The 12,292-nt window shown below is 38.9% G+C and overlaps 1 protein-coding gene across 9 annotated transcripts in view; it reads left to right on the top strand.

Moving 5' to 3' along the window:
• The window catches only part of PTPRM (protein tyrosine phosphatase, receptor type M), a 606,372-nt gene that overhangs the window by 483,821 nt on the left and 110,259 nt on the right, over positions 1-12,292 (top strand). For 4 of the 9 annotated variants that reach the window (XM_018553724.1, XM_018553742.1, XM_018553750.1 and 1 more), the window contains 3 exons: positions 1,949-2,026; positions 3,298-3,309; positions 3,971-4,155. In XM_018553724.1, coding sequence (XP_018409226.1) covers positions 1,949-2,026; positions 3,298-3,309; positions 3,971-4,155 — 275 coding nt within the window. The remainder of the gene's footprint in view (positions 1-1,948; positions 2,027-3,297; positions 3,310-3,970; positions 4,156-12,292) is intronic. The other 5 variants (XM_018553757.1, XM_018553782.1, XM_018553774.1 and 2 more) reach the window with 3 other exon arrangements.

Raw genomic sequence — 12,292 nt, forward strand, 5'->3', positions numbered from 1 at the left:
CCTCCTCAACTCTCACAGTTTGCTCTAGTAATAGTAAACATCTGCCTTTTTGTGCAGAACGTAAAAATCTGGCGAAACACCAAATGAAAATGTCAAGACAGTCTTTGTAAAAGACCAAAATGTCACAAAAAAATGTTTTTGGGAACTTGCAGGACAGGAGTTTTACCAAGTAGGATTAAACAATTTTGCTGTTACTTTACTAGACAAACACCTATAGCTATGGTACCTTTTTCCCTGAGCAAATCTGCTTCCGCACCACAGACCATGTCAAATATCAATTACACAACCCATGGCAGACTAGGATATTGTTCACATTATCTACAAATGCAATGAATTTCCCTTATGTCCATCTAGTGAATGGCTTTATCACACATATAAATATCCCTTGAGGGAAAAAAACACAGTTTGGATGAATAAATCTGTCAGATTTAATTGCAGGATTATAGTAAGCCTATTAAGTAAAATCTTAGATTTTATTTTTCATTCCCTTATCCCTGTCCAGCACTTCTGACACTGACAAGTAAGCCCGTCATACAGTTTTAATTCATAAAATGAATTAGATAATCAATTTTGTATTTTTAGTAAACAGCATTGTCTTGTATACAATGGGATGCCAGCATGCATTGCTTATGAAAATAAGAATGATGAGACTGTTGAGAATAATGAAAACCAATGCCATTCTTTGAAATATTTTGTCATACTGGGTCTGAGAATTTAGCTCAGTATGGAATAAAACGGTGGTGGTCAACTTACTAGAAATATGAGGGCTTAATTGTGGCCACTGACATCCCTAGACCACTAAAGCTGCCTGGTCGCAGCTGGTCTGGATTGCCATAAGCTCGCTGCCGCGATTCGGGCCGGCTCGGCTGGGCCTATTTGCAGGGGCAGGCCTAGAGCAGCACCCACCCCTATTTTAATCCGCCCCTAAAAGCGCCCCTTTGCTGACTTTGTTCACCACTGAGCATATCAGTAACAAAATGAAAACTGTAGAAGACAATGTAACAACTATGGGGCTCAGCAGTACAGGGGGCCTAGTAATGTAAATTACAGATAGCAGTGGAAACAATGTTAGGAATCAGGATAGAGCATTGAAGACCCTATAATGACATTAATAATGTTGTCCATTACATATAGTTACAACCCAGAAGTGTGTCCCAAAGATTGTGTATATTTTTGTGTAGTAGAAAAAAAAATATAACAAATCTATTAATATTCCATTAATGTATTAATATATAAAATCCATGTTTCTATTTTCAGCAATAAAGTATACTTGTATTTGTAGTTTTATAAAATATTTAGTAAATATATAAATAACATTTTGAAGACTAAAGCAGAGAACACTTTTCAAACTAATTGTCATATAATGCATAACTTAGGAACAAATACATTAAAATAGAAGAGATATTAAATAAATAAGTTAGATTACTGAACTTTTCTTCATAGCAGAAAATACTTACTAAGTAAGCAAAATTAAGATCCACCAAAAAGTACAGTCTAAATATATACTATAAATATCCAAGTAACAAGTGTTTCATAAAATGTAAGAAAATGCGTATGTACATATGAGTTTGGCTTTTTATCAAATGGCTGTTTTCAATGAAGGAAAAGAGCACTAAAGATGTTATTTTTTAAGGATTTTACTTCCGGCAACATTTAGTATGTACATACTTTTGTGAAAGCTTATAAAATGTTTGTGATGCTTTTAAGATATTTATTATACTGTTGCATGGTGTGTAGTTCTGATGACCAATTATTTTTATTCCATTATAAAACTGTATACATATATTTTTTAATATGACTTATCTTCCATGTAAACATTTTGTACAAAGCTTTTTGTGGGAGGAGGGTGGGTGTTGTTATCTTTCCTATTACTGATTTTCTTTGTTTTTGTTTCAAATGTTCTGTTTTTTCGATGCATTCTGGTCATGGCATTTTTAATTTTCTATAGAAAATCTGGAATACCAGGACCAGAATGGGAGTTTGAAAACTAGGACTGGACCAGAACCTCATGAGGATTTGGAGTTAGGTTGGATATACTGTGATACAAAAATTTGATGGATTCTTTGACAATTAAAAATAAACAAAATTAAATGGCATTGTTTTTTGTCCTTTGTGTCGTATCTTATTTTTAGGCATGATGTAGTAGATTGTATATATTATGTTACCTTTAAGTAATATCCCTTCATAGATCTATGTCTTCATTATGCACATGTGCATGAAATAAATAAACCATAGGACACATCATATTCAGATGGAAATCCATTTAAAGTAAAGGCTGTGGACTTATATAAGAATTAATTTAAATTAGATTATCATTCTTTAAAATATCAATATACATGGACATGTGACTTGTGGCCTATTAATTTATCAAATGTATAAAAATATGTTTTTATTTCAGTCACTTCCACCTTTTAAAGAAATTACCCAGCTAGATAAAAGAGGTGAACTACATTATAAATAAAGCAAATCTTTAGTGAGAGAAACAGGAAAGCTGCTATTGCTGACCTATTTGTGAACATGTTAGTTGCCTGGCTGCCCCTGGCTTTAATATTTTAAGGCACTGACTGGGAACAAACATTCAACTTAGGAAAGTCAGAGCAAAGTGAAAACTCCTAATCTGGATGTTTGTTCAGAGTCTGTCACTTAGAAAGCACTGAAGCCATTGAATTGCCATGACATCCAGTGAACTAAAATTTTCAGAAAGATCAACAATGGCAGCCTTTATTCTTCCTCACTACAGGTTTTATTTGAAGGGGTTTTCCACTTTTTAAATAAAAGTAGACCCATGATTCAGAGAGCTCAGTGTGATAACACTAAGATGTCTCTATGTCCCGTGGTATATTTGTAAGCAGTCTTCCAGTGACATATAATGATGCTCATAGAGATCCATATTATCCCTTGATGAATGAGCCACTATATTATGCTGTGGCATTTGAAATATGAAAGTGCAGCTACAGATCCTAGTCCTAGGTGTGCAGGAGATGGGCATCTCTCTGTATTGCCACTCTAAGATTTCTCTAACAAGGGTCCACTTTTAGCTCAGAGTAGAAAATCCCATTAAGTTTGCAACCTTGCCCTTTATTAATGCTAGGTATACAAGCATAGATCCACCAAACGTTCTAGCTCCTTAACTGCTTATTTTCTGTGGCTTTGTAGTTCAACCTCATGCCCCCGTCTCTTCAATTCTATTTGACCACAGTCAGGAGACATGCTGTTGATAATGAATACATTTTAATTGCTTATGCCCTGTCTTATTTTTTTCCTACTCTTTTCCCTCCTGATATATCTTCTTAAAAGTGCCAATTAATGGTAAGTTTCTCTTCGTACGCTCTGGAGAAACAACTATGGGGGAGGTGGGTGTCCTTTCCCATGTTGGATGATGATACATTGCAAAGCTCTGTATACTTTTCCAACACTTGGAAGGATAAATGGCAGGGGAAGCCGTGTAGGTCTTTTTTTCACACCCACTGGTTCTGTTTTATCTGTTTGCATCTCAGTTTTGCCCCATTTCATGTGTTGTATAAGAACCTTTGTTACAAGTTGCATGCAAATGAGTGGGGTAGAACTGTTAACCTTAGCTGTATGTACCCTAAACCAATGTCCAACCATATTGTGTTCCATTTTTTTCCATATGTTTTAAAAAGTTTTAGTTAGTTATTTACTTTGTAGTTCAGTTGCTTATACTGTTAAAAACTACTCTGTGAATTTGTTTCAGTCTGTTTCATTTGTATTTGATGCATCGTTACAAACTATTAAAATGTAATTTAAATTGTGCATATTTCTATCACAGTGTGTTCCTTCTTTCTCTTCATAATTTCACTTCCACTGTTTTTTTTTTTTTTCATTTATACCTTTGTGTTTTTGCTTTTTGAAAAAAAAAAATATTAAAATGTTTATACTTCATTTGTTTTTTGTTCGTGTTTTATGTACCTTTGAGATCACTAACCCCGTTTTGTTTTGTTTCTGATAGATGAAAACCACACGAACAGCGAGACAAGCAGCTTAGCCCAGTCTCATACATACAAGAAACGGGAGGCAGCTGATGTTCCCTACCAGACAGGCCAGCTTCACCCAGCCATAAGGGTAGCTGACTTGCTGCAGCACATCACACAGATGAAATGTGCTGAAGGCTACGGATTCAAAGAAGAGTATGAAGTGAGTATGAAACTTAGACGGGTACGATGGCAGGAGGTGCTGCAAAAAAAAGGTATAATGCAACAGAAACTTCAAATGCCTTTTTCATCTCTTGTAATTTCCAAAAAAGAACTTTCAATATTTTATTTTGAACATTCATTATTAATTTTTTAGATTCAATGAGATAGCTATATAACAGGTTTGATGAGTTGACACCGTTGCCTTTCATCTCCTCTCTAGCTGACAGGATGTGAACTTTGAGGATGCATAAAGTCTGATTTCTTATATTGTTAAATGTTTTTCTGACGGGCATCCAGTTTGGGTTGTATTGATTACACTCTGCGCGTAGGCCCTTTTGTCTTGTTACTTTTATATACAGAAGAACATTGCTTTAGGGACAAGAATACCCCTCAAAAGTTCAGATTAAAAGGGACCCTAAAACTTAAACACAGTTTTCAGATTTTAGGCTTTTTTGGAGAAGATTTAAGAGTCTGTTATAACTAAAAATACCTCAGATAAATGTATGATTGTTAGGGGCAGATACAATACACTGCTGACCTCCTGTACCATAATCCTATGGAAACATAAGAAGCTTCTCTGGTGCTCTCCTGCAGGCTGAAATTAACTGAAGGGATTAATAACATAAAACAGTAGGCAGCTTGTGGCTAAATGGGACATGCCATATCATTTCCATGTCCTTAAAGTGGACCTTTACCCTTTTGGCTAAAAATCACATTAGCATGCAGCTCTGCATGCTGCTATGAAATCATCTTACATTTATTAGTTAAACAAACATATTATAATTTTAGTTACAATGTCTTGTATTCTACTTCCGGGTCCACTTTGGCAAAAGTGATGTAATGTGCCCAAGTGTTACATCCCGGGAAGGTTACCTCAGCAGTGCGTTGCTGGGAAATCTCATCTGTAATCTCACCAGATCTCAGGGAAAGGCATTTTCCTCCCTTGAAATGATGTGCATGGTCACATGTCCTAGTCACATGTGCCAGAGTTCCAGGAAGTAAAGGGAGATGGATTCACCTTAGTAAAAATGGCCACTGTGAGAAGAATGGGGAGGGAAAGAAAAATAAGGTATGCAAAAAATAAAAAGCCGGCAATTATCTAGAAGTATGTGTTTGAAGATTGCCATTACTAAACACTTCCAAAGGTGCCTTTGATGTTATTTTGAAGATATATATGTAAAGTCCCTCTTTAAGGTCTGACAAAAATATCACTTTTAGACCTAGACTAACAGGAACTGAGCCTTGTATGGTTAAATCATGAGACATTTTATGCTTGATCCATGCATAATACAGAAGTTCCTCAAAGATGCCAAACAACAGTAGCTCACAGATTTTACTATAAGCGTGTATGACCATACATGTTATATGTCAGGCCATAAGAAGCTGTAAGTGAATGAGGTCAGGTAGCCTAACTTTAACGTGCGTAATCAATTCATGGGAAGTTGTACTTTTATTTCTGTTAATGTTTTTAACAGCTTTTCATGTAAGTCAGCTTCTGGTTTAGGTTAAATGGTTCCTTAAAGTAAAAAGCTTGTGAAATGCATGAGAAAGGATGACACTTGTAGACTGATAGATGTAATGTGCAGTGTTCTGTAGCAGAAAAGATATGACCATGAAATTATTTGAAAAATAATCTCCCTTCACTGCCTGTACAACTTGCAGGCAATTCCCCCTGAGCTCTTGAATAACATTTTGCATTTGAGGGGAAGTCAGTCAGCAAGTCTGTTTGACAAATGAGTGAGAATCAATAAATGGTGCTATCATGTTATGCATTATACTTGCTTTCTGCTGCATACTAGATTTTGCTTGTCTGTGCAGACTGCTGAATATTTTCATCCAACTTGTATACAGATTGGCAATTGCTTTTAATGTGGTAAAGTTCCCCTTTCCATAGTCCATGAGTTCCCATCCATATAGCAGAAAAGATACTATTTCCTACATTTATATCAACATAAATGTGTTGATAGTCTGGAATAAAATGAGTGTAGTTCACAGTAGAAAGATTCAGAGAGTAATACAGAAGTTGAGCTTAGTCTTGCCCCCTCGGTTTTGCCATGAAGCTTCAGCATTGGTCCTTTAATGTGAAAGACAGCCTTACTGACCAGCAAGGAGGTTCTGGAGATGGAAGGGCCCAAAATCAAACTCACATATGACAGCAAAAGTCAATATATATATATACAAATTCACCTGCCTGTTTCCCTGGATCTTCTGATCATGTTGACATGCAGTTTTTACTGAAGGTTATCTTTGCTTCCACATTTTTTCTTCCTGTGCTAAATTTAAATTGCTCAGGTTGGTGACAGATTTGTATTGAAGGACATCAGAACATTACATCAGCAATATAAATGTATATATAGGTCCCCCAGGTTTCCTTTTATATCCTCCGGATTGCAAAAATGAATGTTTATGTCTTTCAGTAGCTTAAAAACATCCCAAAAAAGTGATCATGTGACCTGATCCCTCTGCATGGTCTGGTTTACAGCACCAGATTGTGGTAGGAGTTGGAAATACTCATGTGACCTCCTCTCTGACTAAACTGTCAACTCAATGGCCAGTGGTTGGATGAGCTTGTAAGTTGGGATGAAGTAGAGCACTAGCCCCAGCAGCACAGTAAACCACAAGCAATGGATTCAGCTGGCCACTCTGCAGTAAATTTTCCCCACCTCATCCTGTTTAGGACATTTTGCACAACCTGTCAGTCATTGGATACAGCGCACACAGGGTCTCAGGAGAGCTGTGCAGGGTTTATGGTATGCTGTGTGGGGTCTATGGTGGGCTGTGTTGAGTCCCTTTCCCTACATGCATGTGCTGCTCCTCTTACCTGCAGCTCAAAGTGCCATCAGTACCAACAGGATACATTGCAGTCAACAGCCTGATTCTGTGACATCCCGCCATCAGATCACATGCTATGGCCAGCCACCCGCTGCTTCTCCTCCACCTCCTGTACAAAGCCAGCTGGACCACATCTCACTGAGCCCTCCCCTCCACCGGGCAGCTCTCTAATTAGGCAGCCGGTCTTAGGGCCTTGCGGCCGCCTAGTTTGCCTCATTAGGCAGCCGCTGCTGCCTGATTCTGTGCCGCCCAGCCTCGGCCCACTGGGCAAGTGCCCAGTACGCCCAAAGGCAAGTCCGGCCCTGTCCGCCTCATTGTTTTGGAGCAGCGTTTTCTGCCGCCCCCTCAGAAAGTGCTGCACTAGGCAAGTCCCTAGTTTTCCTTGCGGTAGATACACCCCTGCCACTCTGGGGTTCCTGGGCTGTGCAGTTCAGTTGATACAGGGCAACTCTCTCTTGGGAGGGCAGCAACTGCGTTATTCTGTCATTGCGATCCCTTCCACCTGTGCCAACCGCCACTGCTGTCAAAAGGAGAGTGCCTCCTACCTAGTTGCTTACCCCTCATGTGCCTCTAGCAAAGGTGGAATTGAGGTTTAAGGAACTCTATCATACTTTATCATACTATGTACAGTTCTTGCTTTTGGATGGAACGTGTATTTCTAAAAACATAGTATGACTGCCTGAAATTTATCTCTAGCCTGTGTACATCAGAAATTAGGTTAGCGAGAGTTTCTCAATTGTAAGCCAGACACTGGGCCCTATAGCCATTGGCAGGGAGAGACGGTGCTTTGTCTTCTTTGCCATCTCCACAGATCAAGCTGGTTTCTCTGTGTACACAATGGGCAGCAATTGGACCAATGAAGGATACATTTGAATGCTGAGAAGAACCTGCAGCTGGTCCTCACACATTTCATGCAAAGGGAATTGTTTAGAAAGACTTTAAAGAGGTTGAGAACAAAGGGAAGAAGCTGCAGACCTCCAACTGTAACACCAACTGTTCTGTAATAATGCTCAGGGTCACCTAAAATGTCTTTCTATAAGGTTTTCTACAGCTAGCATTGGAGCTAGTGTTTTATGAGAAGAGTGCCACAAGTCAAAAAACTCCTGTACTCTGGTGGCTTTAAGCTCTTGACAATTATGGATATCCCTATTTATAACATAAGAGAAATATGGAGCTTTCATTGCTTTCTCCTGAAAATGTTGGTTGCCTGGCTGTGTCTGGCTTCAGTACATTCTGTGTCACAGACCTGAAACAAACAGGCAGATAAGAACTTCTAACTTCATTTGCTGCTTGCTTGTTCCAGGTTTGTGATTCAGAAATCATAAAGACTGCTGGTCATTTTGCAGGCATCTCTGGGATGGTGATCTCACAGCTCGTAGAGCTGCATGCATTCAGCTCCAGAATATCATGAGGGTGATTTTGCCAAGTCAATCTCATTTGTACACATGTGTCAGGGAATTAATGGGTGTGTGCACTGCAGGTAGCATATGAAGATAACCAGGCCTCACAAAGCCATAACATGGGTGTACACTGCTCTAGGCACTGTGTACTTCACTGGTTAGTTGGAACCTATTTCTGTTCCTTTACATCTCCAAAACATGTATCAAAAAAATCAGAATAATTTCCTTGTGTTTAAACATTTTATTTTTGTATGTTTTTATTTATTTGAAAATATACAAAACTTTTCAATCCTTTTTATAATTTTATATCCGCTGAATTTTGGTTTTGTGTACATAGTTACATAGTATTTGAGGTTGAATGAAGACACTGGTCCATCAAGTTCAACCTTTGTGTGCCTGTATGTGATTGTGCATGTGCATGTGCGTGTGTGGGTGTGTGTGTGTGTGTGTGTGTGTATATGAATCCCTGTGTGGTCTAGTTTTTAAAAGTACCTGTACCCCTGTATGTTGTCGTCTCTGAGGAAGGTATCTAATAGATTTTTTAATGATTCAATACTCTTTGCTGATACCACTGCTTGTGGCAGCGAGTTCCAGATTTTAACCGTTCTAACTGCCCCTTGTGGTTAAATCTTTTCTCCACCAGTTTTAGGTGGTGGCTTCTAGACCTTGTCACTGAGTTTACAGTAAAAATTGTATTGCAGATGTTGCCATCACCACTAAGCATTTTGTACATCAAAATCATGTCTCCTCCATACAGATCTCTACTCACCTCTTCGTAGATTGTTAGTAGGTTGGTCTGACAAGAATGGTCCTTCCTAAATCCATGCTGATTATAACTTATAATACCATTGTCACAAACAAAATCCACTAAATTATATATGGCATAAATGACATAGGGCATAACATAAAGAAACAATCTTCAGATTGTACTCTGTGCTTGTGAGTGTGCAAAACGCTATAAAAGTGTAGAGGAACTCTTCAGTATAATATATATGGCACCTGAATGCAGATTGTTTGCGTCCAGGTGCAATTGTCTGCAGGTGATCACAGCCTGTGCGTTTACATGCAAACAGGCTGCAAGCAGTTCCATGGCAGCTGTCATTGTATATTATAGCGCCTCCTGCTAAAGATGAGCAATCGCAGGTGTGAATGGGGTCTAACAGTAAATAGCTCTTGTTATGTACACTTGGTAGCAGGGAGAAAGAGAACAATAGTTAAGTGGAATGAAACAACTACATGGCTTCTGTGCATTTTCAGAGGTTGAGAAACAGTGAGTGAGGTTAAGCTATTGACAAGATAGCAACTGTCAGAACTCAGATGACTTCAGAGCCCAGACCCCTTAAAGGGCGTATACTGTTGCTGTAAAAAAATAAATAAAAGCAATATAGCTAATTTAATGTGCTTTAACAGTGTGCCTTGCATTCTGCTTGTTCGCCACTATGAGGCTGTAGAAGCTCAGTAAAAACGAATAGTAATATAGGCAAAACATGAGGAGAGCCTGGTCATGTGATCTGTCAAAGTCACATGACTGGCTTTCCTCTAATCAGAGAGAGCTGTCTCTGCTTCATAGCATGAGCATAGGGAACTCAATGGAGCTTCACCGGCTGCACACCGTGGAGCCAGTGAAACCCTGGCATGGTCCACAGTGTATGTAAGATAATGGAGAGCTGATACCGATATCCACCATTCGTTAAAAAGAGTCCCATATTCTTAAAAGTTAGAATCAATGGAAGTAAACCTAAAAGAGGGTACAAATATAAAGCTTGCATATGTAAGTCAACACAACGGAAATAAATTAAGTCTGTATATATTTACGGCCTTAAATAAGCCTATTGGAATCTCTTTAATCTAATTTACTGTATGTACTACTCGTCCAAGGTAATATTACATTTTTTTATCACAATTTTACTAATTTCTCCAAAATATATTAGTATTCATATTATATAAAAATATATACAACCTAGTTAGAACTAAAATGCAGTTATCCAATTTGTCTTCACATTAGTGTCTCATCACACTGCATCTGCAGGCCCTATTTATTCCTGTTTTGGAAAATGATACGTTGGTTTCTTTGCTGCTTTTTCCCAGCTCCAGAAATTATGGTATTTCTCTTTTGCTCAATAATTAAAGTGTTCATTACAAGTAAGCTTTAAACACCTGTTAAATTACCATTCTTTATGGGAGTAGGTCTGAATCTAAGGAGATATTTCTAAGCACTAATGAATTAAGCCCCAGGCTTTTACCGAATAAATGATTTACTTTTGCGTTCCCTCTTTTGATCTTAGGTGCACTATTGTAGCAGAATAGAGATAAGGTAGGATCAGAGAGGCAACTGTCAAAGGGAAAACTGTGTCAGAAATGAAAAATACAGTTTCTGTTCACTATATTGCCGCTTTTCTGATTTAATTTATATTTTTTCCTCTTCTCTCAGCCTTATGAAAATAGTTTATTTCAAAAGCTATGAACCATTTTCAGCTTAAAAGTCGCAGATGAAATTTTGCATAAGGAGAGAGCATAGTAATTGGCAGTCACCATTTTAAAAGGTTACAGAAGTCCTGTAAGGCAGAAAAGTACACGTGTATTGGATTCTTTAATATCTAGCATACAAAAAGGTTTTCAGCAGCGAATGAATGCTAAAATTATCTACCTATTTTTTTTAGCCATCTACCCACACACAATATATATATACGGTAAATATGTCGTGTGTAGATAGATAGATAGATAGATAGATAGATAGATAGATAGATAGATAGATAGATAGATAGATAATTAATACAAAGTATGTTGTTGGACTTTTGAAGTACCGAAAGGATGTATTCATACATGTGGGTATTAAAATCATATTTTATTAAATATAATAAAATCACAAAAATCCTCAAAGTTTGTTATAACAGTTCACCAATCTACAAAAACTACCTCTCTGCCTGTATTCCTCTATATGAGGCCACCCAACCTCACTTTAAAGTTCAGTACAACAATTCATTAGTTTATGTGAATACCATAATATAAACAAAACAACGCAGAACCATTAATTGTAACACTATGCCTCTGGTACCAATATATTAAATGAGACAGTCTCTATGAGGGTTATTCACAAAGCTGCCTAAGGCAGCCGTGTGAATAACCGACCCGAAGTGAAGTGAACCGAACGCTGTTCGGCTATTCACTTCAGGCTTGTACGGCTGACCGTACATAGGCTGAAACCAGCCGTACATCGCCTTACTTCGGCTGGCTTCGGGTCGCCCGAACATGGAGTGCAGAAGGAGTTCGACTCAGACGATCCAACATCTGGATCGGCTGAGCCAAATCTCCAGCAGGCTACTCGCTGCTGTTCGGCCTATTCTCATAGGGGCCGAACAGCAGTTAGTGAATAGCCGAATGCTGCCGAGCGGCATTCGGTTCAGCTATTCTGCTCGGTACCTGAGTGGTACCGAGCAGAATAGAAAAACAGTAAAAAAAAGTTGAAGAAAAAAGTAGAAACCGATTGGGCGGAGCTAGCAGCTAGCTCCGCCCAACGGGACCAGCTATCATTACAATGAGAGCTCAGCAGAGCCGGCTTTGATATCACGGCCGGCTCCGCTGAGCTCTCATGACAGTTCAGCATCCCCTGGTTACCGCTGGGTGTCACAGGTTGCTCAGACTGGCATGTGCCATGGCTGGGTGTCCCTCAGTGGTCGCACATGTATGCAAGGTGAGGACAAGCGCAATGCATCAGGTCCATTATACTCACCTAGAACGTGGCCAGTCAGCTTCAATCCGTGCCAGGCACAGAGGTCGGTCAGAGCCAGCTGCCTCTCCACACCAACTCCACAGTGTCCCCTGGTTACCAGGTAACCAGGGGATGCTGAACTGTCATGAGAGCTCAGCGGAGCCGGTCGTGATATCAAAGCCAGCTCTGCTGAGCTC

Source organism: Nanorana parkeri, unplaced genomic scaffold, assembly GCF_000935625.1.
Source record: "Nanorana parkeri isolate BGI_ZX_2015 unplaced genomic scaffold, ASM93562v1 scaffold7, whole genome shotgun sequence".
In the NCBI taxonomy this organism is placed as follows: Eukaryota; Metazoa; Chordata; class Amphibia; order Anura; family Dicroglossidae; genus Nanorana; species Nanorana parkeri.